Genomic DNA, 27,995 nt, shown 5'->3' on the forward strand with positions numbered 1-27,995 from the left:
CGCCGAATATTGCTCTTTCGTTAAACACAAATTTATTCACAAATTTACCGCCATTTTTTAATTGTCCACACAAAACCATTACGATATATATATAAATGCATATATTTTCTGCATGTATGCACGCACATTAAAAGTACTAACATTTAAATCAGGAGCAAGGGATAAGGAAATCATTCTATTTCTTGACTCTAAGTGGATATTACAGGCCGAAACGCTCATGTAAACCAGTGATTTATGAAATAATGAAATAGTTCAAGTAAATTTAAATAGGTGGCCAAAAGCCTCTAATTTTATTGTGAACTGAGATATCATATAAGGATAATACTTCCTTCAACATAAAATCCCTTTTTTTTGCAAAAATCGTATTTAGATCATTTTTTGAACATGCTTTGTTTCTTTGTAAGTAAAAAGCGAAATACTTAAAAGCCTTAGAGTTGTTTTTTATTTTTAGGTATTTTAGTATTTCCTGATCCCCAAACTGTTTAAAAACCTGTCCATCTAGAATAGCCTTTGCAAATACCTCACATGATAGTATTGAGAATTTGTCTATTTCCACTTCAGAAGACGATAGATCGATTACAATCGAGTTGTTTCTGTACTTTGGAATGCAATAGCCGAACACTTTGTCGCGTTCAGGACTGTAATACGGAGTCGGATAACTCAAAATCTTGGAGCAATCAATTAATGGATGAATTAAGGAAGTGGCCCTGGTAATATCATCAGGAGTTATCAGGATGCATTCGCAAAGATTTTGTTTTAAACCATCAGTTGTGGATATTATTTGACCGTAAACAAGATATTTTGGCTTTATATTTTTTATAATGCTGTTAGAGTCTATTGTTATAATTTGTGGCATAGAATCGTTTACCTCATTTGGAGTTAAGTATGACAGTTTATCAGTTAAACCTCCATCACTTCTAACTGCTATGTGGTCTATAAAACTCGATATAAAAAAGGTTCTGATTACTTGTTTTTGGACACTATTTGGAAGTGAGGGTGGAATTAATTTTCTCTTTACTTTAAATGCTTCAATTAAATTAAGATTGTCTTTTACATTTATATACCTATCAATTGCAATGTTGTAGAGTTGTTGTGACATTAGTCTCATTTCAGACATTCTTCTTGAATTCAAACAGAAATTTCTACAAAATTTATCAGAAACCTCTCTTTCACTTCTTTTACCAGAACCATAATGTTCAAGATATTTAATACACAACCACAAGCTGGCTTCTATATCGTTTCCGAAGCTCGATTTAGGTATATTCTCAAATTCATTATTATCTTTACTTAAGTTAGGTTTTTCGTCCGCAGTATTATCTCTGATGTTTCCAACTGCTAAGAATGAAACGACTATACAAATTAGTTTCAGTAACTCCAATTGTTCATTATAATTATCTTTAAGGTTCATCCTTATATACGCTATTGTCATCAACAAGAGCTTCCCATATCTAGGAGCTAAAGGTAATTTCGATAATGAAATTCCCTGGTTAGTAAGTAATGGTTTACCCCCAGATGTTTCAATACATCCTAATGTTCTTAAAATTTCATACGACTTCTCTATTTGATCCTTTTCTGGTGGAGTTGGGAATGGAAAGTTAAATATATCTGGTATACCTAAAGAATGCATATAAAGCAATACTGAATCAAGTGGTATGGAAAGTATACCAATAGGCGAAAATTTGGAGAATATATTCTCGTATACTGAGGAAGAGTACAGTCTATAACAGTGACCTGGGCCTACTCTCCCTGCTCTTCCGCTTCTTTGATGTGATGATGCTTTAGAAATCCATTCAACCTTAAATTGTGATAGATCAGTATTTTTGGAGTATTGTCTCCTTTTCTCTTTCCCAGTATCGATTACATACCTGACATTTGGGATAGTAATTGATGTTTCTGATACGTTCGTTGAAATAATGACGTGTCTTATATTATTTGATTCAGGCAATTTAAATGCTTCCTTTTGTTCATCATAGCTCATAGATGCATAAAGAGGGATTGCTTTTAATATTACCGCATTACTGCTTTTCCTACCTTCAAATTTAGTGTTGTTGTCTATAACATTTTCCTCTTTTTCTTCAATAAAGCCACCACCTTTCCAAACAGCAGGATCAACGTCTTTATGTAACCTTATTTTTCTTTTTCTGTTATCTTTCTCATTAAAGTTATTCCAGATTGTACTTTCTTTTCCTCCATTTAGATTCTCGTCTATATCAACTTTGAAGTCTGCATCTTCCTGTAAAATTACATCATCATCTTCTTCACTTTCACTATATTCCTCTTCGGATTTTAACTCATCATCACAATTAACATAATCATCCTTAAAGTCTTCCATTTCCATCTCTTCATATATCTCATCGTCATTTTCATTCAGGTCAAACAAACAATTAAGATTTGAAGTTGATAAATTTTTAGAGTGTTTTTCAATAGTCTTTTTAATACCCTTTTTGTTGAACCTTCTGTTAATCATATCTACAAGAATATTAACTTCTCTTTTTCCCGTAACAAATACAAGAATGGAACCTGGTGGAAGTTTTTTGTGTATTTGCAACACCTTTTTATGAGCTGCTAGAATGTAATCTGTTGGAGTTTTCTTTGAAAAGTGAATGGTAACTGGATAATTGGGAGTTTCTATGTCAACTATAGGTGGTGGTTCTTTAAACAGCTTAGGATTCTCTGAAAAGTCTGTTACTCTTAATGTTGCAGACATTATTATTAATTTAAGTGGAGGCAATATATTATTTTCTTTTAAGTCTAACTTTTCTTTATTTTTTTCGTATTCCAATCGTCTATATACAACTACCTTTGAAAGCAATCCTATTAAAACATCCGTATTCACCGTTCTTTCATGAGCCTCATCTATTATTATCACTGAATAATTTGAACAAAGTAAATCTCTTTGAATCTCCTGAAGCAAAATACCATCTGTCATTACTTTAATTATTGTTTTATCGCTGTAATTTGAATTATCATAACGGACATGATAACCTACAACATCCGGATCATTAAGTTCCTCTTCTATTCTTTTACTGAGCGAAATTGTAGCTATTCTTCTCGGTTGTGTTAGCCCTATCATAAACCTTTTTTTATTGTTAACTAAAGATTTAGACTTAAATGGACAATAACCCATTTCATAGAGTAATTGGGGAACTTGAGTTGATTTACCACTTCCTGTAGCTCCTGTTATTATTACGAAATCATTATTTTCTATTGAGTCAAGAATCTCACATTCATACATTCTAACCGGTAAATCAGAGCGTTGTAATTCTATTTCTGGTTTTCTAGTTATTTTAGGTTTATCATTACAATCAGCCAATTTTAATTCAATAACTTTTCTAACTCGTTCTGCCGGTTTTTCATAGTTTGGTTTATCAAACTTCCCACTGGAACTCAATTCATTATCCATATTATACTCTTTTGCGTTTTCTTTAATATTATCGAGTCCTATCGAGGTATTTTTATTGTCAATTTCAACAACTATATCCAAATTGCTGTTTTCATTCTCCATTTTCTCAGTTACCTTTTCTTCATCAATAAAGTCATCTTTATAATTGAGACAAAAAGATTCCTTTTTAGGAATTTTATTCATTAAAAAATCAGGAATATCTATATTAGCCCTTTCAAATTGCTTTATTAAAATATCCCTCTGTTTTCTTGTAATCCTACTATTAGAAACGCTCATCATTAACATTCTTTCCTTTTTCTGCAAGCTGTATTTCTGCATTTCATTGTTTAAACTAGTTCTAAATTCTGTATTTAACTTTTTTTTCTCCAACTGTTGCAATTTTCGCTTTTTTCTTTTACTCATTTTTTTGCTTTTCAAATTTATCTTACCAGTTGTATTATTGACATTGCTCCTGGAATTGTGTAACCTTTTCCTTTCCTCCTTTGATGATGGCAATATCAGTGCATTTGAACCCTCTAGTTCATTGTACTTATACAAAGTGTTATCTAGTATTGTTCCCTCATTCATTGCTGTAACTGGTTAACCTTCAATATAAACCTAATTTATGAAGTAATATATAAAAGCCATTGTACTCAATGCACTATAATTTTATAAACTTTTACATTCAATATAGCACTTTTTTCCTGCAATTTTCCAGTCAAACAAAACCTTTCGTGACCTTTCTATTTTATAACATACCGCCTAAAGTTTACAGGTAACTTTGACACAAGTCTTTGCCGCCAAAACGTCATATTGAACTACTTTACAGGACACCAAAGTAAATAATGAAGTAACTGCCACTTTGAAACAAATGAAATATATACACAAAAAGTATGCTAACGTGTGACAAAAAACAAAATACACTTTGTTTTTAAGAAAAGACTACTGAATTTTTCATTTGTTAGTTAAAACAAGATAGGTTATATACAAAATTATATCACCTTGTAATTTATTATAAATGTAATATAATATGCCCGCCTATTTTAACTAAATACCTACTTGAGAGCCATCACAAGATCGTGTAAGAAAATAAAGACAGTACCTAAAAAGGAGAGGAAGCTTATACCTTCTCGGCCTTTTGGCTATGATCAAGTGTAGTATCTGTTCTTATCAGTGTGACAACTGATATGGGTCCTACGGGATCTATTATAAGTCACAGAAATTTTTGACTGGGTGTTTAGCGTCCTCTGAGCTTGCTCATGACCTATTCAATTTGTTGCCTCGTCCTTACACTGCCGACTTGTGCAGCATGCCCTACGGCCTTTATAGGTCGAACTTTAAAACCAATGTATCTCTAAATTCTGGAGCCCTCCTCCGCTGTCTGTTGGTGCTTGTCACCCCGGTGACCCGCTGTGTCGGCCGCCGTTACCGGGTACCTTGATCGTGGTGTATTTTGGGGAGGGTGGGGCTGGAAGCGGCGCGTCCCCATCAAGCTCGATGGCCTCTCCATGAACATATTCGGTCTCTAGATATTGCGGGGGCTCTTTTACATATCTCACGTCTCCTTGTTCGACAACCGGTGGGAGCTCCTTGTACTCCTGGGACACGATAGGCTTAATTATAGTGTGATGAACCATCGGAACGTACTGAGGAACTTCAACGAATTCATCCTGATACTGAGGTATTTCAACCGTTCTTATATGTTCGATGTATTGAGGTACCTGTTTTTGAACTATTTTTACGTGTTCTTGAGGAACTTGAATTGGGACCTCGATAATTTTTTCAACTTCTACTTCGACGGGTACAGGAATGATCTTTCCTGGAACTTGTACTTCAACCTCTTTTTCAATGGTTTTGTAGTTATCGACCTCAATTTCAACACAGTCTCTGATGTTAGGATTGTATACAGGAACTTCAACAATAACCTCTTTTGGAACGGGAACTTGAACGATTTTTTCGATTATCTGAGGACTTGGTTTTAATACAATTTTTTCGACAGGAATGTCTATATATTCTACGGGGCCAAGAATATTTCTTTCTTTTTCTACTTTTTTTATTTCTATTTTTGGAACCTTAACTATTTTTTCAACTTGAATTTCCTTGAATTCAATTTTAGGCACTTCTTTAATCACATGATGTATTGTTGGAATTTCAACTATTTTATCGACAATTCTTACTTCTGGAACCTCTACTATTTTTTCCACATATTGAATCTCTATTTTTGGTACCTCTTTTACTACTTCCCTAACTTCTATTTTAGGAATGTGCTTCTCAATATATTTTGTAACTGGTTTTGATACAAATTTGTCCACAACCCTTATCTCTGGGACTTCAACTATTTTGTCTACGTATCTTATTTCTTGTTTAGGGACTTTTCTTATTACATCCCTAACTATAACTTTTTGCTTAATTTTTTGTTTTATGTGGACTTCAGGGACCTCTATAATTCTATCTCTTACATTAACCTCCTGCACCAATGGAACAGTAACTATTTGAGCATTTCCAGGAGAAGGTGTTGACTCATTCCCTTCTTCATTTTTGTCGTTATATCCGTGCTTGCTAGTACTTTCAAAATTGTTAGCTTCTTCATCTTTATTAAGACAACAAAATTCATTCATCATAAAGCGTCTTTCCTTGCTTTCCTCTCCTAATTTGTAGTTTTCATTTATTGGGGATTCAGAATTCGCTGAACATAAGCCAACGGAGTTAAAAGGTTGCATTTTTTTAAATTTTTGTTCAAGCTCTCAGTCACATAAATATGGCTAAAATTAAAACAATACTAAGATAAAAGTGAATAAAATAAAGCAAACTAATTCTATAACTTTTATTTCTGACAGATTTGCTCTCACTTTATAATATAATATTAATAAAGTATTTCAAGAAAAACCTGCTAAAGCTCTCGAGGCACCAAAAAATTTGACAAAGTATTCATAAAACTTAATACGATATGTATACACAAATGTACACATATAGCTGTATTAAGACCTGCAAATTTTCAAATTATATGGTTTTTTTCCCAGACGATTTACTGGTTTTGCATGTTGGCTTGTTTAACCTTAATAAATAATATTCCCGCCTACATGTTTACTACCCCACTTTTAGTCAATAAAAAAACCACATAGTTTTGGCGCGACATAAATTTATTCAATGAGGTTGTGCTAATGTAATATGATGGGTGCAGATGACTATTTTGTATTAAATAGTTTTTTTAGTAGCAATATGTGGTGTTTTTACTAATAAATTTACTTGTACGAGTAACTTTCGTTCTTCAAATTTCGTACACTTCTCATTTACACTTTGCCTATTTATTTACAAACTAATTTCTGTCGAATTAAGTAAACTTTATCCTATTGCCTTTTTAGTTCAAAGCAAGAAATGATTATTACACTATATCTAAAAATACACGCATTCATTTTAATATAATTGACAATTATATTTATTGCAGGGGAATAACAAAAAACTCAAGTTTTGTTTATACATTCAAGCTGCCATATTGGTTAACAAAAAAATATGAATCAATATTAAGAATAAGTATATCTCTGTTTGTGTGTTAACAAAAAACTATACTATTTTTTAATTACATTATTTGATTGTAATAATTATATATTTGTGTGTAAAATATCGTTATGCCTTTTTCAAATTAATGTATTGAAAAGTTTTGGCGGGAATACTTAAATAACGAATTTACTAAAAAAAAAAGTAAAGAGTGGACTGAGATAAGTGGGAATCATAGTGTTAGGAATATTAACTTATATTAAATACAAATTATAATAAAGGAATAAAATTGACACTTAAGGGGACGAAATAGGTCTATTAATGTATTACAGTAAGGAAAAGTAAACAAGTTTATAATTATAATATTTAATAATTAAGAAATCCATTATTACGTTTCATTAAATTAAAAAAATAAGAGAAATTAATATATATTTTATTTAGAGGTTTTTTTGTTTATGATATTCCTCTAAGATTAATTCATGCACAACAGACAAGGATTTAGTCTTTTTTTCTTTAGAAATAGGAGATAGACAAAATGAACTTGGAAAATGTGCCTACTGGCCAAGTACAGACAGAGTTTAATGGTATTGGAGATCACAAATCTTTGGGGGAGCCAACAATAAATGGGTTTGTACTTGAAACAAATGAAAGTGAGCCATTTGACTTGGATAAGTGCATTGGTAAATTACTATCTTGTAAGCCCTTGTCTTCAACAAATATAAGACATCTATGCTCAAAATTAAAGGAGATATTAATAAATGAATCTAATGTACAAAAAGTCAGATGTCCAGTTACAATTGCAGGGGATATTCATGGCCAATTTTTTGATTTACTTGAACTTTTTAGAATTGGTGGAATGCCACCTGACGTGAATTACTTATTTTTAGGGGACTATGTAGACAGAGGATATCATAGTGTTGAATGTATATGTCTTATTATGGCACTTAAAGTAAAGTTTAGGGATAGAGTCACCATATTAAGAGGAAATCATGAATGCAGACATATTTCTCAAATATATGGCTTTTACGATGAGTGCATAAGAAAATATGGCAATTCTTCAGTTTGGCAAGAATTAACTGATATGTTTGATTATCTACCACTCGGGGCCTTAGTTGAACATCACATATTTTGTGATCATGGTGGACTTTCACCGGGAGCAATGACTATAGATGAAATTAACTCAATTAATAGATTTCACGAAATCCCACATGAAGGATCTATGTGTGATCTACTTTGGTCAGATCCTGACGAAAAAGATGGGTAAGTTGCTTCAAAATCTCTCTTTTAGAGCAATGTTAAAATACTTAATTCTTTTACTATTTATTTTAGGTGGTCTGCATCCCCAAGAGGAGCAGGATTTTTATTCGGACCTGATATCAGTCAAAAGTTTATACATAACAATGGTCTTTCAACAATATGCAGAGCTCATCAACTCATAATGGATGGATATACTTGGTCTCATGGAGAGAACGTTGTGACTGTATTTAGTGCTCCAAATTACTGCTATAGATGTGGAAACCAGGCTGCCCTAATGGAATTAGATGAAAATGAAAACAGACAATTCCTCACATTCGATACGGCTCCTAGAAGAGGTGAAACTACAAAAAACATAACCTCTTTTATGCCTCAATATTTCACCTAACGCAAGTTTAATGTGCTGAGAAAGAAAATATTCAAAAATATTCAAAAAACTTAAATAAAATAAATAAAAGATTTATAAATAACAATTATTACAGTCTTAAAAAAATATCAATATAATAAAAATTGAGTGTATTAATACATAAACATTTTAATTAAAATCAATGAAACCTATTATCTATTATAAGTGTTTGCATTGTTTCCGATTTTTTCTTTATTGTTACAATGAAAACTATTTACAACACGGTTGTGGTTATTTTGATTATTATACTTTAAATTATTGTGATTTAAATGATGCTTATTATGAACGCGTTGGTTATTGCTTTGACCATTATTGCTGTGATTATGGAAATTTTGTTGAGGGTGATTTTGTAAATTGTAATTATTATTGCTATTATTGTAGTTGTTATTTCCACTAGAACCTCTAGCACTGCCACTATTCATATTATTAAATCCCTTTTTAACGTGACGAATTCCTCTATTATAGCTTGAATGGTTTGAATAGTTATTATTATTATTACTATCGCTTGTTCCATGTAAATTAGTGTTTTTTACTGTATAGTTAGACTTCTCACTATCATTTTGCTGATTACTTGAGTGGAAACCATTTGATTGTCTGACATTGCTCTTTTTGTTTGGAATATTTTTATTACTTCCGTCTCTTTCTCTGTCAATGCACGAAAAAGATCTTTTCTCTCCTGTATAATTGTTAGTGTTATTTTGAATAAACTGTTTAACATTTCCTAAGTGGCCTATTACGTTAAACTCTGAATCGAATAATAACGGTGCACTGAATCCGGGTGCTTTTATTACATTTTTATAGTAGTCTATCTTGTTATTTATGTGTTTTCTGCCGGAATTGTGCTGCTTTCTCCCATTTGTAGAACTATGAGTCAGATATATGTCGCAATATTCACAATAAAATTTTCCCATTCCTATTTTTATATACAAGCTTACTATATTTCAAAGGGTTGGCAACAACTCTAACTAAAACATTACCGAGAAGATTGGCGCCAAATTAAGCCTGATGCAAAAACCGATTTCAAAATATAGAAAAGCATGCCAAGAACAGTTGAAAAAGAAGAAAGCAATAAAAGGAAATATAAATTATTATAGCTCTATATAACAATGTTCAGGTTTTACTTGTGAATTGTTTCTTATATTATTCAAAGCATCTTCATAATTTTGGAGTCTCGTGAATGTTATGGGTTTATCTAATTTGTGAAATTCTACGATAGGTTTTCCCTTAATTTTACTTATTTCTCTAGACAAACCATAACCCATCGCACTGAATACGATAGGAATACTATAAAATATTTCGTTTAATGAAATAAAGGCTTCAATTATGAAATACATAATAACTTGATTCACAAACAGACTATTTTTGTCATAATTAATAATAAAATGAGAAATAAAATCATTGTTATTTCTAGTTAGAGAAAAATACCATGATCCAATAGTCATTAAACTTATTCCAAAGCAAATATAGTAGAAGCAAGATTGAAAAATTATATTTAATAATCCAGCTATTGAAACAAAATAAGCCAAAGATCTTATACCACAAAGTACTCGTACTAATAAAATAAGTAAAATGCTAACTATATGTATTAGAAGTTCTCCAAATAATGTAATCAATAGGATAACCAATAAATTCTTGTCCTGACTAACTTCTTTATAGTGTAATATTAATATGTAATTACCAAAAATCATATTTGCCACACATAAAAGACCTTGAAAAAGAGAATATATCACAAAACATACGGATTTATCTTCGTTACGAAGTGTCCACCTATGAATGTGTTCAATTTCATCTAATTCACTCATTTTTTCTCGCGTAACTTTAACTTTCAAATAATTACAAACCTCATTTCTTTATTACCTACATAAAACATGCTACTTGTTATAAATAGATTTAAGCAAGAAATGAAATAAGCGTTAAACCGCTTATAGGCGGTATATTTTCCAAATTTCAATTGAATAAAATATTTAAATTTAAGATAAAACTAGCTCAACTAAAAGGTAATTTGTTTATCTAACAGAAAAAAGAATAACTTAAAACAAAAATACTGAAAGATATTAAACATTATCGATTTGTTTCAAACATATTCATATCAAATTGTTTAATTTGAATTACTTTAGGCTTTGTATAATTTTAAGTGGACAAACATGCAAACACCGGTATAGCCCCCCCACACACAAAAAAAAATTAGTGTGAAATAGTTTATATATTGATAGTTAATTTACAGGGTGGATTCGAATTTTTTCTTTGCTTATATATGTACATATATATATATATATATATATATATTTATTTATTTATTTATATACTCTTGTATTTCGTTCCTTAGCAAATAATACCAAGCAGTAATTAATGGAAAGTATTATACAAGAAGCAAGCTTTAGAATAAACTGAAAACAGTACGTTGCGAGATTTCAGATGTTTTTCAATTAGTAAATAATTGTAAAGGTTTGAAAAGAACAAATCTGTTTAAAATTTTTTTTCAATATATATTTTGTTTTATGATTAAAAATGGGCAGAAAAAGGAGATATGGATCTATTACTCAAGATGTTGCTCCCTCAAGTCCGTTCCTTGAATCTATTAATTTACCAGATGAGAACTACTATAGAAATATGACTGAATCACCTGTCGAGTTACTACAACCACATATGTCTACTAATCCAATAAAACACTGTGTTAATAAGACCAATATTAATAATATGTTGGTTATGCAAGATAGATTTGACAATATGGAGAATAGAGTTATTTCTAGAGGCAACAATAGGAGAACTTTGATTCCTCAAGACATTGATGGTATACACGAGATAAAAAATAGAAATAGGAGAGCATATAGAACTGATGATGTTGACATAATAAATGACGATATGTCTTTTAGAGAAGTAACAGGATACAACACTAGAAGCAGAACAAGGGCGATACCAAAGGAAAATATTTATAGAGAGAATGGAAAGGTTTCAAGAACCAGAATAGAGAAAGGCTCTTCTAATTTGCCACCTCTTCCGAGAACGGAGGATTTTTGGCCTAAAATAAATAGAGGGGATGGGATTCAGGACCATGAAAATTATTTGAATAGTATTAGAAATAAGCACTTAAACAAAGGAAAAACAATAAACAATGGCGATTATGACATTATAGACTTTCAAGATGAGAACTATGAACTTCACAATAGAAAAAATTTTTCTTATGTGAGGGGTTTAAATGCCTATAATGTACATGAAGGAATAGAGTCGGTGGAGACTCCGTTGAAAGATCTGAGATCTGAAATTAAAAGATATCAGAATAAAAAAAAATCAGAAATGGTAGAGGCTTCGATAAATGTAAATATAAATGAGAGTACTTTCCGCAATGAACAGAATTACTCGGGGAATAATATGAGCAGAAATAACGAGGTATTTAAAAAGAAAAATGTATGTAGTGTTTTAGTTGGTGGTGACACTCCACTAAGAAAGTTCAGTTTTAATGAATTTGTCGAGGGAGTCGAAACAAATGAGATAGGCGTTGGGCCATCTCCAAAAGTAATAGAAAAAATTAATGAAAAGAAAACAGATGATGATGACAATGACGCTTCAAGAAAAAGAGGAAGTATACTCAGAAAAAGTGTTGATATTGTGAATGAGTCTTCGAAACAAGTTAGATTTTCAACGGAAAAAAGTAATGTATTAAAAGAGGATAAGATTCCAGAGATAAAAGAACTAAGATTTGACCCTAGTGAAGTTCCATTGATTGAAAATCACACGAATAATATAGATAATTGTAATGATGATATAGATATAGATAAAATGTTGGATACGCTCTCTGTTGATAATAACATATCATTGAGACTTGTTCAACTATCAAAAGAAGAAATTCGTCTTTTCCAAGAAAGTCTAGAAGATGAACAAAATATTAGAGATGTATCAATGGACAAAGACTTAATGATTAAGGCAATAAGTGGTATACATCGTTACTTTTTAAACAAAATGTTTGAATATGAAAGTAAGAAGGATCTACAATTCCAAGATATTAAAAAGTATATGCCTGATATTAGATATTATGATAATAAAAATAAGTTAGTTAGTTCAGAAAGAGAAGAATTAATAAATAAGATAGCATTATTAAATATAAATATAAATAGATTAACTGACGCACTAAAGGAAGTAGATGAAATTAAATCTAGATTATTGCCTAATTTAGCTTCAGATAACAAATCTTCAATTGGTGGCCGCGTTGAATGTGAGTATTTATTAAAGTCAACAAGTAAAATATTGGAAAGAAATTTAAACAATAGTAACACTGATAATAATATTGATGACGATAAAAACGACTTGACCTCGCCTGCATCTTCTGCTGATACAGAAGTAATACCATATAAAGATGACAAGGAACAGTGCGTAAATAGTTTAGATAACAATATTGAAGAATTACTAAATGAATGTCATCAATCACAGTTTATGCAGATGGAGAGTATTGCAATCCTCAATGATTGCATGTCATTATTGGACGACGCCGAAATAGGAATGCAGAATTTCCAAAGATTATTAGCAAAAAAAGCTTTTGATACAAATGAAGAGGATACCGTTAATTATAATTCAAATGTGGGTGATTCTTTAGAAATTGTAGAAGATACATTATTGAGGCTTCAAAAAGGTGTTTCAATAACTCCGAGATTCAGTTTAGACGATGCCACTACTTATAGAAACAGCATTTCTTCTAGGAGAAGTGTTGGTTCCATAGTGAATTCTGGAAATTTGAAGAGTTAAATCTGAAAGTAAAATCAAATACTTCATTGTTTTTACTATCTTCTACTTTGTTAACTGAAAATATAATAGATATAGAATCGAAACTTATAAGGTAAATTTAAATAGAATAAGTTAAAAAAGGGAGTTTATAATTTTAAATATCGTTATATTGTACTATTTAAGGTTTCCTTTATTCATTTATAATTACTCCTACAAGGTTGAGTGAATACTTTACTAAATTCGATTCAATACCTTTTAAATGAGGAACTTTAACTTAGATTTGTATAAATAATAAACATTTTGTTAGTTTACTTGCCTATAAATATTTTTAAAAAATTTTTATATTTACCGGTATTCATCAAAATAGAATATTATTTAATCTTTCTTTAAATTAAAAAACATATACTGATTTAAGGATTTTTAAGTATATAATTGAGTAATTTATTCTGTACAAACATATTAATATATAATATTTAATGTACATAAGCAAAAAATGTGAAAATTCTGAAACTGTTTAAAATAAATCAACAGTATAGCAAAAACAGGAACGTTATAGATTATAAGTATAAAATGAATATTTATATTTTAAATAAAGTTTGGCACTTTAATAATTAAATGTAAAATTTCCACCTAAATACATTAAATAATTGAAAAGTTAATTAATTTTATTTAATATTTTACGAGCATTTTGAATTCTTATTTGCAATATACATTGCACTTGAATAATATAATAGTTAGCTTTAAGTCTACCAGTAAAAAGAAAATAAAAAGAAATACAATTTCATTATAGAAATGTTTATATATATGTGAAATTAAATATTATTTTAATGATAAAGTTCCAAAATCGAAATTTTTAGTTACCTTAATATATGCCAACTGGCGGCAACAAAATTTAACAAAATTTGCATGCAAACTATCTTTTATACTTGTAATAAAGTAAATAATCAGGAATTAGTTGGCGAATTGAACTTGAAATAAACAAGTTAATGAACAGTATGAATAAGAAGAGCTTGTAACTAATGTGTATTTGTAAACATAATCAATCTGATAAAGTCAATAAGTTAAAAAAAGGTTTAAAGGTTTATTAAAAAAAAAAATAGCAAACTGTTAAACTAATTTATAAATACAACTTTATTTTGTTTTAAGCCATGTTTTCCTTGGTGTGTGTGTGTGTTCTCTTTGTTTCTCTTACCTATTGTTAAAATTTACCACCATTTTAAACCATTTACTTATACGTCCTTTTTTTGATTATCACTCAAGGCTTCTGAGTAAAGCTGATGCCAAAAGTTAGATAAATTACTTATTTTCTTCAGAAACATCAATAAAATATACTCTTACGTTTTAAGTCGCTAAATGTTACTAGTCTAACTGTTTAAAATAATGTGGCGCGTACATAATTAAAATTTTTTATTTACATATGAAAGTTACATCAAGTTTATTTTGTTACTCTAATAACTTTTAAACGATGCTTATAGTTATGCAGCGAGCTAATAGTATTCCATTTTAATTTTTTCTTATACACTTAGGATGAACTTCGCAAAATACAATATTTGTTTAGTGCTTTAAACAGTAAAGTTTTGTGAATTGGAGTATTTAAGGATAAATATAGTTTTCGTAGGAAAATTTAATTAATAAATATGAGTGAAAAAATTGAGAGATTAGAATTTCTGTATAACCCAAAAGCCTTGTCAGAATACGACAATGAGAAATACTTGCTCGGTAGGTTTCGATCCTTTTTCCATTGCCTTTTCTCGTTCCTTTTAAACTAAATATTCCACACAAATTTTAGGGGAGGACATTCCAGAAGACAAAAGAAAGATTTTGGGTGAATATGATTACAAGAGTGAATGTGCAGGTTCAAATGGAGGAAATTTAGATGAAATAGATGACAAGGAAATACTGAATAGACTTAAAGAGGATCCGCTGCTAGTAATTAAAAAAATAGAACTTAAACACAAGAAAATAAATGAGGATTATTATAAGAAGAAGAACGAAATGTCTAACTTATCGTCAATTGGAATAGGAGAAACTGAATATAAAAGAAAAACAACAAGAAGAAGAACAGGAAAAAGGAGTTCACTTTCAAGATCGCCAGAAAGAGTGGAACACGAATATAATTATTGCAAAGCAAACAGTGAGGTGCCTGCTGTGAGTGTTTCTAAAACTGAGAAATTGCAAGAAATTATTGAAAATACAAAAGCGATTCAGAATGAAAGAATAAATAAGTACATAAATGCCAAAAAGGGCCTGCCAAAAAAAAGTAAGCATCACTTTTACAATTTACCATACTTAAGAAAAATGATTAACGAAATAAACAGTAGAAAAACAGAACATTTATATGAGAGACACAAATATATGGAAAAAAATAAGACTTGACGATATAGCTTATATTTTTTTATACAATCAGCACATAGATATTTAATATTGTACAAATTAAATAGGTATTTATTGTATTACCTTCCCTAACCCAAGTTATTCGGCAGTGAAATTCTATTACTATATAATGGTAAATTAAAAGAATAAATGGCTTCAAGCAAAACAAAACCTGAATTGTGCATCTAAGCTCTAGTTAATGATACCTTTGTCCAACCAAGAATCAAATAAGCAATCACAATGTGCGAGCACATCAGACAAATCCGTATATATTCTGATTACAGTCACACTTTCCGTAATTGAGAATTGGAAAACAATGTGATATTTAGGAAACAACTGAATGTAGAACCACTTATATGTTATTTGAATGCATCCGTCCTCATCACCTGTATAATTGCATAAGCTACCTAATTCTTGCTTGTGCTTGTTCATTAAAAAATCATGTTTAAAGTCAAACTCCTCAAATATGCTAAACTCGTTGTTTATTAAACCTTCTAATTTATTGTGACTAACTTCGAATATTAGAATGTACTTATTGATATAGTCAAGTATTGATTTATATGGCAAATCCAAAACTTTGCATGAATATATTATATTGTGCTCGTAATTCAAGCGTTCTGAATATGTTATTTTTTCTTTAATTACATTGTAGCAGTACTTCAAAGCAGTTTCTTCGTCAACTAATGGAATAAACAAGTCTTGAAAAGATATATTAACGTTATCAAGCTCAATCATGTGTACAGAACCACATTCGTCGTTAAATACTAAGTTAATGTTAATCAAACATGGACAGGGATGATTTACTTTCGCTTTAACAAACAAAAATATCAAGTCATCGCTGATCTTCAGGATTTCAGTCTCACTGCCATTCACGTAGTCACCTATATCATAATCATTTTCTTGTTCAATTCCAGCTATTTGAGTTTCCTGTGACTTCAAAAAAGGTATATATATTTTTTGCATCTCCAACGAATTTTTTGATGACCTAAAATCAAACTCCAATGCATATATGTATTTGTTCTCAATTTGAGTGTTCTCTCCTTTGTTATTGAATATTAACTGAAATGGAAGTGTAACAATATTTGAGTAACTGTCCTTTTCAGAATATATTGAAAATGAATCGTTGTCACTCAAATTGTATATCCTTTTTCTAAAGTGATTACACTTAATTAACTTTATATTGTGTTTGTCAAATTTTTCGCTCTGAACCAAATATTTTGACCTTTCATTCTCGCCTTCTTTTTCTTCGTATGCTGCTTCTATATCCTGCGAGTCGTATTTTTCACATATATCGTCTAAACTATAGGCGTCAAATTCAATGCTGTTCTCCGACTCATATAAACCTTTAATTGAATTAATTCCAATATTGTTGAGTGATTTCTCTATCTCAACAATGAATTCAAGTATCTGAGTATCTGTTATTTTAATCAAACTCCTAATGTACTTTATCAATTTATTTAACAAATGCTTTATCTCGAAACTGTTTATATTATTTACCATTATGTTTAAGCAAACCTGAAAGCTGCATTTAATACATAAAACAAGCCTAACCTGTTAACTTACTGAATAAACTTTGTTCATATGTAACCACCTCACTGTCGGCTGGCGTGCTCCTTCCAGGAAAACCTTAGTAATGTAAAATAACGTATTAATTACATCAGTAATTAGAGTTAAGCCACCAAATTCAATAAATAACTTGTGTTCTTGAGACAAATATAATACCAACAGCAAAAACGGACCTATCTCTTCAGGGGTTTTTAAAGATTTTATATGATTAATCAAATTATATATCAAAAATATTATTTGTTCGCTTCAAAAGTAAATCAATGTTCAGTTAGAAGTCAATTTAAATGATATAATACAGTCAAACTCACCTATTTTGCTTGTTTTTTGAATACAAAGCAATTAAATTTATCAACTTAATTGCGTTTGGCACATGTATGTATGATACAAAGCAATTTTTACTTGATGAATATTTGAATATGTGATCAACAATAAAAGTTTCCATTCCAAACAATAGTGATATTTTGAAAAGCAATTTAAGATACACCGAATGAGAACCCACAGGTGCTTTTATGATTAAATACTCACTTAATGTAAAGAGTGAATCTTGAATAATACTGTAAAACTTGTCGTTGCTCGAATCAACAATTCCATTTAGCCTCAATTGCATTAATAATAAAAATTTTGAATATTTAAGTGAACTTGAATCGTACCATTTAGGTGTTATTATTTTATCAATAATGCCAGAAATATTATAAATACTTTTAGTCATACTGAAATTTTGTTTGTAGTTATTTATCAATAATTGTAGCCACAAAGCAGAATATAATCTGATATTACTGGGAATCAAATAATTGTTTATTATTCCAACAATATTATGACAACAACTGCCAAACAAATCACTAGATATTTCCTCAATTATAAATAGATTCACTTCAAATAAAATATGAATTTTTGAAGAATAAAATAACGGCAACAATGAGGATTCAAGCACATTTGAAGGTATAGAAAGTATTTTTGTGATATTCTTCAAGAATAAAATTCTTTTGTGCAAATCCCACGTTGAAATTGAGGATAAATCCTCCATAATATAAGTCACTAAATAAGTAAGAAACTTTTCCTTTTCCTTTGCAAGTTTAGTTATCAACTTTTCATCTTTACTTAATGCTGAAACTAAATGGGTTATTATAGATATAATAAGCTCTATAGATAAGTTATTTGAAAATGTATTTTTACCACTTGTATTGTTACAAATTCCATTTAACTCGCTTATAAAATGTTTTTCCAAATTATTTGGCCATATATTTTTACTTATATTTCTGTAGACATAATTAAAGACAATGATTTCTCTGCTTGTAAGTTTATCATGGGTTTTATTCAATACAACATTTGAATTTAATAAACCATTAAATAACAGTGGGTAATTTTTATTCAACTCATTTAAACACTCATTTGCGTATTTTTTAATGTAAAAGTAGTTTTTATAAACAACAATATTCTTCTCGTTCATCTTTTGCGGTAGTATGTAATCCTCCTTAGATATTATGAATAATATAGATATCAACTTTGAAAACCAATATGGGATTAATTCAATCAAATTTATGTTAATTGCTATGCTTGTAAAGGCCACGAGTATTTGAGATTGTATGATTACTGTTATTGAGTATTTCTTACTCTTAACTAATGAGTCATATATGTTATCTACGCTAATCACGTTTGTTTCTGATATTTTCGTACTTGCCTCGTACAAATTTATAACCTCCTTTGCTAACCTGTAGTAATTTAGTGTTGCCATATTCTCGAATATATTAAATACCGTGTTGTACCTGTTCCAGCAGGACTTATCACTTAATATTGACCCCGGGTCGCCTATTAAGGTATCATATTGTTCCTCTAACAATGTCAATACATCCAGTTTAGCTTCCAATTTATCTGATATTATTAGGGTCGATATTATATGATCGAATAGCATATTCTTTGACTTATTTTCTTTAGTACTCTCAAAACCATATTTAACCTCACTTTTTCTCCTTCCTAATCTTCCATTTATCTTTTTTTGAACTTTAGAGTATTTAAGTGACATTCTTTCTTCCATCTTATTATATATATAACATAAAACACTGTTTTTTACTTCGTTATCGTTATTTAAATTATACCTCAAAAGCGAAATAATGTTCCCAGAGGGAACATTTTGTGGACTCAAGTCATAATTATCCATTGTCGTAACCATATTGTTAGTTTTCAAATATATATATATATATATTACCAAAAAGTGCTTGAATATATTTGATTATTGAAACTTCAATGGAACCTTTGGTTTTTGCACAAATCATCTATATGTTGTCTCTTCAACGACATCTTATCCTGACTTAAAAGTGAAACACACTCTACCGATATATAAGGAGTCTAAAGAAATCAAATATATTTTGCATTACTATAAATCCTATCCCGTTCGTGCTTTAGGCAAAAGTATTTAACTGCTGTTGGCGCCATCCCTCGCACACCAATACATGTGGTAATAAGTGTTTGTGTATACCGGTACCTATATATATATAATGATTTAGAGATAATGAATAATATCATTAAATGCACATTTTTAATATATCGGATATATAAAATTACGCAAAAAAGTAAAAAATTAAGTATTTAAGTAGGAAGCAAAAGTGAGTAAATTCAAAAATTCTATCTATTTCTGCCTAGAAAACGCGCAAATGGATATGATCTATGAGTCTGATTACTTAGTTCAATTAGCTCTTTAATACATGGTTTTGTAAGTAAATTTGAATTTTTCTTGGATATTTTTAGTGTAATTTTGTTAGCATTGTTATCCGAAGAATTGTAGTTGTTGCCTAAATTTGAATGATTGGAGCTGTTCTGATTTGACGTTTGAAAACTGCTGTTGTTTGAAACATCTGAAGTAGCTCTAGTGTTATAGGTAATTTCCGCTACAAGCTTTGCACTTGAAATGACTTTCGATTCAAAATTAGTGTTTTGACTATCTTTAAGAGAGCAAAAATCTCCTTCCCTAAATTCATAGCTTTGGGAACGGTTATTCTTCTCTATTTCGATCATCTTGGTAATTTCTTCGCGGCAAATGTGGCATTTTGGATGTTGCTTTAGCCTAATATTGTTTGATATATATTCTCCAAGACAATCAATACAAACATTACCATGTCCACAAGGTGTAAATATAATAGTAGATTTTGATTCTAAAAAACATATGTTACAAATAAATAACTGTTGAGGGTTACTGCCACCAAACTCTGAATTTTGAAAAGAACTAGCCCTTAAAAAAGAAGAAGAGGATGATGATGATGAAGAATAGAAAGATAATGAAGATGATTTAAAGCTAGTAGACCCAATTGTTGTGTCGAAACTTTGTGATTTTTGATTTTTGAGTTCATATTTATAGTGATTCAATATGTCCATTATTTTAAATTCAAAAATATTTAGGAATTTGCTGTTAAATTCAACACTTTCTGAATTAGAGTAGTTTCTGTTTGAGAATCTAAAATTGTTATGACTCAAATACCACGTAAAGAGTTTTGTACAACAGCTTTCAGTACTAGAGTCTAAGATTTTAAAATAAGAATTGCTTATTGGAATAACTATTAAGCCATTTTCCTGTTCTTTTAACTTTTCGTCACTACTTTTACAGGATTTAGTGTCCTCCTTTATCTCTACTATACTAATTTCGTCTATATTATAAGAATCACTTTGTGAATTTCTCTGATTCAAAGTAGTATCCCTGTAATAGTTATTCACAATACCTAATGTTTCTGAATCACTTATGTTAAGCTTACTCAACTCCCTAATGTTTTTCTCAAGTTCTATAATTAAACTTGTTCCCCATACTAAAAATATCCATGGTTTTATAATTCCAAGAATACAAAGAGTAACTGAAACTATAACTATCAACCCCATTGGAATATAAATAAAAGTTTTTATAAAATCATTAAGCATTTTGTACTTCACAGATATGTGAATTACTTTTTCAAGTATGTTTTGAACCAAATAAAGCAGAATGCAAATTAATGCTATAAGCCACACAAAAAGCTGTGATTTGAGTACATATTCTGGATCAGGACCAAAAAACCACCAAGTTATGCAGTCCCTACCTTCTATTCCAGTGATTGAAAGTGATAAACTTGAACTTGAAAAATATAATAACGATATTATGTTTGATTTCATTACATACTTATTTATTAAATTCTCAATTCCAATAAGCGGAATCAGCAACTGTAAAACTGTATAATTGAATATGAACATCCATCTCACTATCAATACCATTAGTGCAAACATTTGTATATATGCTGGTTTTGATATAAAGTCCTCGCCATCTAAATTTAATATGTACCAATCTCTGTTCTTAGAATTACCACCAGTTAAATTTTTGTCAATATAACTCTCACTTAAAGGCTTGCAATTACATTCGTCTTTTTTTATAACCAATACCTTCTCACCCACTCCACCGCTTGTATTTTCACTATTCAAACCTCTAACTAAAAGTTTGTTAATTCTTTTATTTTTATTCATATCATCAAAACTTGAGAAGCCGATTAAAGACTTAAGATTATTCCTTAAATTGCTGCTCTTATAGTAAACGTGACTGCTCATAGCCAAAGGCTCTCCTTTTTTCCTGTTTTTCGCATCTATTTCATCGATTAGATAATCCTGTGGATTAAATAAAAGCAGTATAATTTTGTCATTACCAGAACCTAAACTCAACTTGGTATCTGAATCTGAGCTTTTAGGGTCACCAATTCCATTGTTTTCGCTACTCATTCCATTACCATTTCCATAGTAACCATCCGTATTTGTTGGTACTTCTTTAATATCGTTATTTATTAATACCTTCACCCACTCTTTGCCTGACGTAAACTCAACAATATTTGGAGTCACAAAGTAAACTTCCAATAGTAAAGGTATCAGTATTAGTAAAATTAGCGTAGCACGCAATGTGTGTTTCCAAATTACTTTCACCTTTTGATTAATTCTAGAAACTCCATCTTGGTGTGGCATTTCACTCGCTTCAGTTATCATAATGGTCTTTTTAATTCATTCAAACAAACTAAATCTCATACTTGCAAAAATATTAGTTTTGTATAAACTACAAAAATTAATAACCTATTTTTGTTCGTTATTTATTTATTTTTAGCGTTACTTTGACATTTTAAATTTATATTTTTATTTATCACAAAAATCAGTCCCTTTTTCTGCTGTTTCCACCTTGGGTTCCCTCTGGCATATATTTTTTCTTAATTCTTATCTAAAAATACTCCAACCTTCTTCTGCTCTCCAACATACTAGTGTCACTTTTTAAAATATTCTTTTGTTTTCTTTTTTTAATTTGTTTGTTTGTTATATACCCACATTGGTAGATTTTGTTTTGCACCCTCTGACCAGGCGCCATTTCAAGCAGTGACACAAATTATTTGCATGTGATCTTGAGCGCCAACTCTAGTGTTTATATCAATTCACTCGATACCTTTTTTAAAATAAAAATTTTATTGCAAAAAAATATGCGAATTTAATATTAGATTTGAGGGTTAAATTTCATAATTTCGAAAATTAGTTTTCCTCTTTAGTTAATTATAATTTTATTATAATATTGCGAATTATTTATCTCTTTGAATTTGTAGTAAATATATTGATTATTAACCAAAATTTGACTTTTTGTGATTGACTTTAAGTAAGTAATAATATATTCACTTTAAATAAAAATTTAGTGTTGAACCTTACTCGGAACAAATATTTTACCAGTTATATCAAAAATAAAAGTCAATAGCAGTAAGCTTCACACTTGTTCTCATTTTTGCTATAGAAAAATTATCCGTTTTTTCAATTTATTTTAATTATAACAAATAAAATATAGTAAGAAGTGGGAAACTAGTGTTTATTTATATATGCACCTATACTTCTTTCTTGTTAAATAAGAATAAACGAGAAAATATGGAAATACAGGACAATAATATATTACAAGGCGAATATATTTCTCTTGGAAGGAATGGTCAAGGCAACAATATATATGAAGGAGCAAATTGGAACAGCAGAACAAATGACAGAAAAGGGTTTTCACTAGTTAATTTTCTTTTTTTATTTACTGTGTTAGCAGCAATACTAATTTTGATTAAAACCCCATTAAAGGCAAGAGTAGAATTAGGAAGAGATACTCTTGATAAAAGTTTGAAAAAAAGATTAAATAGTGATAAATTTGATAATACGGAGCAAAACACAACTTTAGAATTAGATGGAATTAGACAGACAGGAAACAAAAAACACGATGGAATAAAACTAGGATCTATAAATGAGCAACTTAATAAAACAAAATTGTTCGACAGTAAAGAAGCAATTTCAAATTTTACTGGAGAAATTAAGGATAAGATAGAGGAAATAAGTTCAAGCATTAAAAATGGTTTTGAAAACTTTCAAATAAACTCTGGAGATACAATATTTGGAAGTCGCTATACAATTCAAGGAATAAATAGAAGAGCCGTTGATTCAAATATTTGTGAGGATAAAAACTATACAAAAAAGGTTTTAAAACTTGTATATGAATTATCCTACTTCGCGTTACCTAAAGACATTATGAACATAAATAAGTTTGAAGCGAGTGATGTTAAAGTATTTGATGATAAATTATGGATAGTTTGCGATAATGTTTGGCACATTGGAAAATTTGGGCTTAGTTTAACTCCATTTTCTCATTATAACAAACTTTTAGATATAAGGAGAACAACTCCGGGAGGCAACCCTTTTGACATAAAAAAACTTTTATTGGGTACAGACCCAGATAAAGAAGACTCACAGTTCGAGGCAATAGTAAGGGATGACTATACCGGACACTTTTTCGTAATTAGGGAGTCAATCCCTCACGAAATAACCAACTTTAATAACAAATACCTTAAAGAAAGTTCTCATTCCTTAAAAAACACGAGTTACAGTGAAAATTATACAGTTAGGGAAAGGCACTATCACTCTCACATTATAGAATTAGCAATTGTTGATGTAAATAATGTAGAGTCATACGAAGTTTTAGAGACGTGTACCGCGGAACATAAGTTTGAGTTTGACAACAAGGGATTTGAGGGTGCAGTTGGACTTAGAACGAGATCTGGTGAGTTTTATCTTCTGGGTCTGTGCGAAGGAAACTATTGCATGGGGGAATCCAAGGGTGAGGAGTATGGAAATGGGAGGTTGATATTAATGAAAAAAGTATATATTGAATTAGGAAACGATAAAGACGAAGAAAGAAGCCTTGAATTAGTGAATTTGAACTCGAGATGTATTTGGAAATCCGTGAGAATGATTAACATTCCGAAAGAAGCAAATTTTCAGGATTACTCTTCAATAGATATAAGAGGAAACAAAGTTGCAGTCACTTCTCAAGAAGATTCGTCACTTTGGATAGGCGAAATAAATTATGGAGATGGGGAATTCCTTGATCCAGAAAAGTTTGAATTACTTCCAAACGGTAAAGTTTTCTACTTCCCAAGAGACCACGCATGCGACTTTAAGTATTGCAATATAGAGGGCGTTTCTTTCATTTCAGATAATTTAATTGCAACAGTCTCAGACAAGATGAAAAAGAATAACAGACAATCACCTAAATGTATCCACAAGGACCAATCTATTCACATATTCTCAATCCCATAAACAACACGTAAAAAACGTAAATGCGAAGTGTACCGTTTTGTTTTAATTTAAAATTATAAGTCACTCAAAAGATAAACAAATATAATAAAGCAATTTAAATTTAAACTTTATAAGAGTTAATTCTATAAATAACTTAAATATGTATATTATAACTGCCATTTACAATATGCATGCATGTATTTGTGAATACACAAAATTACACGTGTTATTGCGGGAACTCTGTTTATGACTGTATTTGCTTTGCAAAATAATAAAAATAATTCAACAAAATGACAGAAATAGGGAAAATGAAGTTGCTTTCTGTTAATTGTTTAATTATTCGTAATCCATAGGCTCTTTGTCCCTCTAGTTAAACCATTCCTCTGAGTAAAAAAGAATATAACTTATTTGTCCTTGAAAACAAATTATTAAATGCATTATTTATAATATTATTGTTTTGATTTAAAACGCTAAATTATAATGTGCATTTGACGGTTACTTATCTGTTTTTGCCATCTAAATCAGAATCAACCTGTAGTTTTGGGTATATAACTTCAATACACTTCTCGGAGTAAAAGCTTCCGGTGTCTCTAGCACTTATGTTGGTGTTAGTCTTATTACCAACCTGCAGCTGCCATGCAATTTCAATAGGACAACGACATAAGTGACAACAAGGACTCTTTCTTAATTTGCAGACCGTCCATTTCATTAATTCATCTATGCAAGCATCACAAATTCCGCTGTGTAAACACGGAGAGAATACAACATTGCTCTGGTTTTCGTAACATATCATGCAATTAATTTGTGATGGCGGAGAATATGATGAAATTGTAGCGGGATTAACGGAGGAGTGACTTGAATTATATACTAATTCGTTATTGTAATTGTCTTCAGTCTGTTTTTCACTTACATAATTGTTTTTCATATATTGGTCGTCTTTAAAATAATCACTCACCGAATAGAATGTGGGTGACACTTGATTGAGTCTAATAGAAATGAAGTTATGTTTAAAGATAAGTGGAGGAGGAAAAGAGTTGTATGAACACTTAACAACCCATTCTCTCTGGCCATTTCTGTTACAATTAATTTTTTCCTCATCTTTAAGAAGGTATACGGGAAAAACATATTTGTAATACCTTATTTTCGAGTAGGCTCCATCTATGCTATCAATGCTTCCATCGAAGATAAGGCCTAGATATCCTCTTAAAAGCAAGTCCAAACACTGTGAAATAATTGTAATAAAACAAGAATTTACCCACGGACTTGTCATTCTTGTTGAGAGTAATAAAACGCTTCCACTTAGAGAGAAACCAAATCCACAACAGGAAATTAGGGATAATATATGTTGAATTAATATTTTTCTATTTCTTGATCTTAAAACGGTGCTTAGATTTTCATTATTTTGTGAATTGTTCTCGTTTAAAGAATTATTTTCCTGTTCGATGTTTTCATTTGTATCAAACGTAGACAGTCTGACTAGCTGAAAACAGATTAGTGTTACAATCACACAAATCCATAATAACCACTGAATGCTTTCGTGCAGTATAACCCTTGGAAAAGAACTGCATTTGTTGGTTGTGAGACCAAAAAGCAAGTATACGCATGAAAGAGACCAAATATAGAAAATACAGAATGAAATTAGAGATTTTATTTCCGACATGAGTTTTTGTTGTGACGAGAGACTAGCATCACTATTGTTATTTTCCAGGCCTAATATAGTTGTTATGCCACTTCCAAGACCTATTCCAGTGCCAACTCCAAAACTAAAAGTCTGATTCAATCCAGAATTCCACACCTGTATCATCATTCTCGATACCAATATAAACCATCTAAAAAAAACAAAAAATAGAGATATAAACTTAAATACGTTAGTGGGTCTGTATTTGTATGTATTTTTGTGTATCTTTAATTTCATCCAACCATAAACTCTATGAAATTTACTTAATGAAATTATTTCTGGTTTACCCGAGTTAGTGTTTCTCCTAGTATTAACCACACTCACTTTGTTAATGCTAGATACTTCTATTTTTTCGCTGTATATGTTTGATCCTACTGAAACATATCTCTGATTGTAAACAAAGGCCTTGCCTTCGCGGACACTTGGATAACACCAGCTAAAAGGAACATTCAACCTAATCACATCATTATCGCCAATATTATTTATCAACTTTAAACTGCTTCCGTTATAGTGATACCTATTGATGTCTCCAAAGATGTAGAATCTATTATTTAATGTGTTGATCTCCTCGTTTATATCCATTATCCCATTCATGTAACTGTTTCCGGAGGCTCCTATATATAACAATAGACTAACTTCATTATTCACACACGTGTTGCTACTGCCTCTTTCAAAATACTTGAATTTCCTACTTTTCTGTTTTGTAAAAAAACCTCCATTTTGCTCCTCGTGATTCAGATTTAAATAATTAAACGAATAACTATGCATGAAATTTTCTTTATGGTTTGTTAAAAATGATGACTCGTATGAATTCAGTCTCAACAACAAATCCTTGTTTATTATTTGCTCATTCATTAATCTTGGAACTAAGATCCAGTTATTATCGTTCATAAACATAGATACCAACGGAATCACCGAATGCAATTCGTTTATAAGAGGAACCAGTGTTAACGAAATTATTATAAACACTCTCAAAGTAAATTTAATTAGCGGAAGCTGTTCCCTCCCACTTAACATTACCGTTCTAATCCCATCTCTCATTCTATAAATAATGTTATTTACCGACGACAAGATAATATGCCCTTCAAAATTACGTGAAGCTTCAACCAATTCATTCATTTCGCCACCTAACTCCTCTCTAACTGACTCTTCAAACACAGACTCATTATTAAGTCCTGTTGCGTTTAAAAGGTGCTCACTTGTGTTAGTAACTGCAGCATTCTCGCTCAAGTTGTAATTTAAATCATTTAAAACTCTTATTTCACTACTCTCACTTCCGTTGTTTAATTCTAATTCTTCCATATACTGTATTGAAGCGTCATGCATTTCTCTGCCTACTTTATTTATATTTATAATACAACTCAACTAAAGAAAATACAATTATTTGTTTGGAGTGTTTCTTAATTATTGAAATAACAGCAAAGCTGTTTATCTAAAAGAATTAAACCATTAAATTGTACAATAATTTAATATTTTCCACAGAACCAAAGCAAGAATGCTTTATTTACGTTATTAAAATTTGATCAAAATTTATAATGCCTGTTATTTTCTTT

General features: G+C 30.2%; 12 protein-coding genes across 12 annotated transcripts; 4 read left to right on the forward strand and 8 right to left on the reverse strand.

The window, feature by feature from the left end:
* Positions 1-262: 262 nt before the first annotated feature.
* FG386_000064 (HrpA family SFII helicase) lies at positions 263-3,970 on the reverse strand (the record flags this gene model as incomplete). The annotated part of the gene is made up of 1 exon (XM_067339565.1): positions 263-3,970. One exon carries the CDS (start codon positions 3,968-3,970, stop codon positions 263-265), a length of 3,708 nt encoding a protein of 1,235 aa, XP_067198173.1.
* Positions 3,971-4,776: 806 nt separating this feature from the next.
* FG386_000065 (membrane skeletal protein) lies at positions 4,777-6,102 on the reverse strand (the record flags this gene model as incomplete). The annotated part of the gene is made up of 1 exon (XM_067339566.1): positions 4,777-6,102. One exon carries the CDS (start codon positions 6,100-6,102, stop codon positions 4,777-4,779), a length of 1,326 nt encoding a protein of 441 aa, XP_067198174.1.
* Positions 6,103-7,412: 1,310 nt separating this feature from the next.
* FG386_000066 (uncharacterized protein) lies at positions 7,413-8,519 on the forward strand (the record flags this gene model as incomplete). Its single annotated transcript, XM_067339567.1, has 2 exons — positions 7,413-8,137; positions 8,207-8,519. 2 exons carry the CDS (start codon positions 7,413-7,415, stop codon positions 8,517-8,519), a joined length of 1,038 nt encoding a protein of 345 aa, XP_067198175.1.
* A 170-nt stretch (positions 8,520-8,689) lies between these two features.
* Positions 8,690-9,448, reverse strand: FG386_000068 (uncharacterized protein; the record flags this gene model as incomplete). Its single annotated transcript, XM_067339569.1, has 1 exon — positions 8,690-9,448. The coding sequence occupies one exon, from the start codon at positions 9,446-9,448 to the stop codon at positions 8,690-8,692; it is 759 nt and encodes a 252-aa protein (XP_067198177.1).
* A 177-nt stretch (positions 9,449-9,625) lies between these two features.
* On the reverse strand, positions 9,626-10,339 carry FG386_000069 (uncharacterized protein; the record flags this gene model as incomplete). The annotated part of the gene is made up of 1 exon (XM_067339570.1): positions 9,626-10,339. The coding sequence occupies one exon, from the start codon at positions 10,337-10,339 to the stop codon at positions 9,626-9,628; it is 714 nt and encodes a 237-aa protein (XP_067198178.1).
* A 706-nt stretch (positions 10,340-11,045) lies between these two features.
* FG386_000070 (uncharacterized protein) lies at positions 11,046-13,274 on the forward strand (the record flags this gene model as incomplete). Its single annotated transcript, XM_067339571.1, has 1 exon — positions 11,046-13,274. One exon carries the CDS (start codon positions 11,046-11,048, stop codon positions 13,272-13,274), a length of 2,229 nt encoding a protein of 742 aa, XP_067198179.1.
* Positions 13,275-14,890: 1,616 nt separating this feature from the next.
* On the forward strand, positions 14,891-15,629 carry FG386_000071 (uncharacterized protein; the record flags this gene model as incomplete). Its single annotated transcript, XM_067339572.1, has 2 exons — positions 14,891-14,972; positions 15,043-15,629. The coding sequence occupies 2 exons, from the start codon at positions 14,891-14,893 to the stop codon at positions 15,627-15,629; spliced, it is 669 nt and encodes a 222-aa protein (XP_067198180.1).
* Positions 15,630-15,818: 189 nt separating this feature from the next.
* FG386_000072 (uncharacterized protein) lies at positions 15,819-17,126 on the reverse strand (the record flags this gene model as incomplete). Its single annotated transcript, XM_067339573.1, has 1 exon — positions 15,819-17,126. One exon carries the CDS (start codon positions 17,124-17,126, stop codon positions 15,819-15,821), a length of 1,308 nt encoding a protein of 435 aa, XP_067198181.1.
* A 370-nt stretch (positions 17,127-17,496) lies between these two features.
* Positions 17,497-19,359, reverse strand: FG386_000073 (uncharacterized protein; the record flags this gene model as incomplete). Its single annotated transcript, XM_067339574.1, has 1 exon — positions 17,497-19,359. The coding sequence occupies one exon, from the start codon at positions 19,357-19,359 to the stop codon at positions 17,497-17,499; it is 1,863 nt and encodes a 620-aa protein (XP_067198182.1).
* A 452-nt stretch (positions 19,360-19,811) lies between these two features.
* On the reverse strand, positions 19,812-22,151 carry FG386_000074 (protein with 4 transmembrane domainsand a RING domain; the record flags this gene model as incomplete). Its single annotated transcript, XM_067339575.1, has 1 exon — positions 19,812-22,151. The coding sequence occupies one exon, from the start codon at positions 22,149-22,151 to the stop codon at positions 19,812-19,814; it is 2,340 nt and encodes a 779-aa protein (XP_067198183.1).
* A 930-nt stretch (positions 22,152-23,081) lies between these two features.
* FG386_000075 (uncharacterized protein) lies at positions 23,082-24,785 on the forward strand (the record flags this gene model as incomplete). The annotated part of the gene is made up of 1 exon (XM_067339576.1): positions 23,082-24,785. The coding sequence occupies one exon, from the start codon at positions 23,082-23,084 to the stop codon at positions 24,783-24,785; it is 1,704 nt and encodes a 567-aa protein (XP_067198184.1).
* A 478-nt stretch (positions 24,786-25,263) lies between these two features.
* FG386_000076 (uncharacterized protein) lies at positions 25,264-27,768 on the reverse strand (the record flags this gene model as incomplete). Its single annotated transcript, XM_067339577.1, has 1 exon — positions 25,264-27,768. The coding sequence occupies one exon, from the start codon at positions 27,766-27,768 to the stop codon at positions 25,264-25,266; it is 2,505 nt and encodes an 834-aa protein (XP_067198185.1).
* Between the last annotated feature and the right edge of the window lie 227 nt (positions 27,769-27,995).

Source organism: Cryptosporidium ryanae, assembly GCF_009792415.1.
Source record: "Cryptosporidium ryanae isolate 45019 chromosome Unknown contig_11, whole genome shotgun sequence".
NCBI classification, from domain to species: domain Eukaryota; phylum Apicomplexa; class Conoidasida; order Eucoccidiorida; family Cryptosporidiidae; genus Cryptosporidium; species Cryptosporidium ryanae.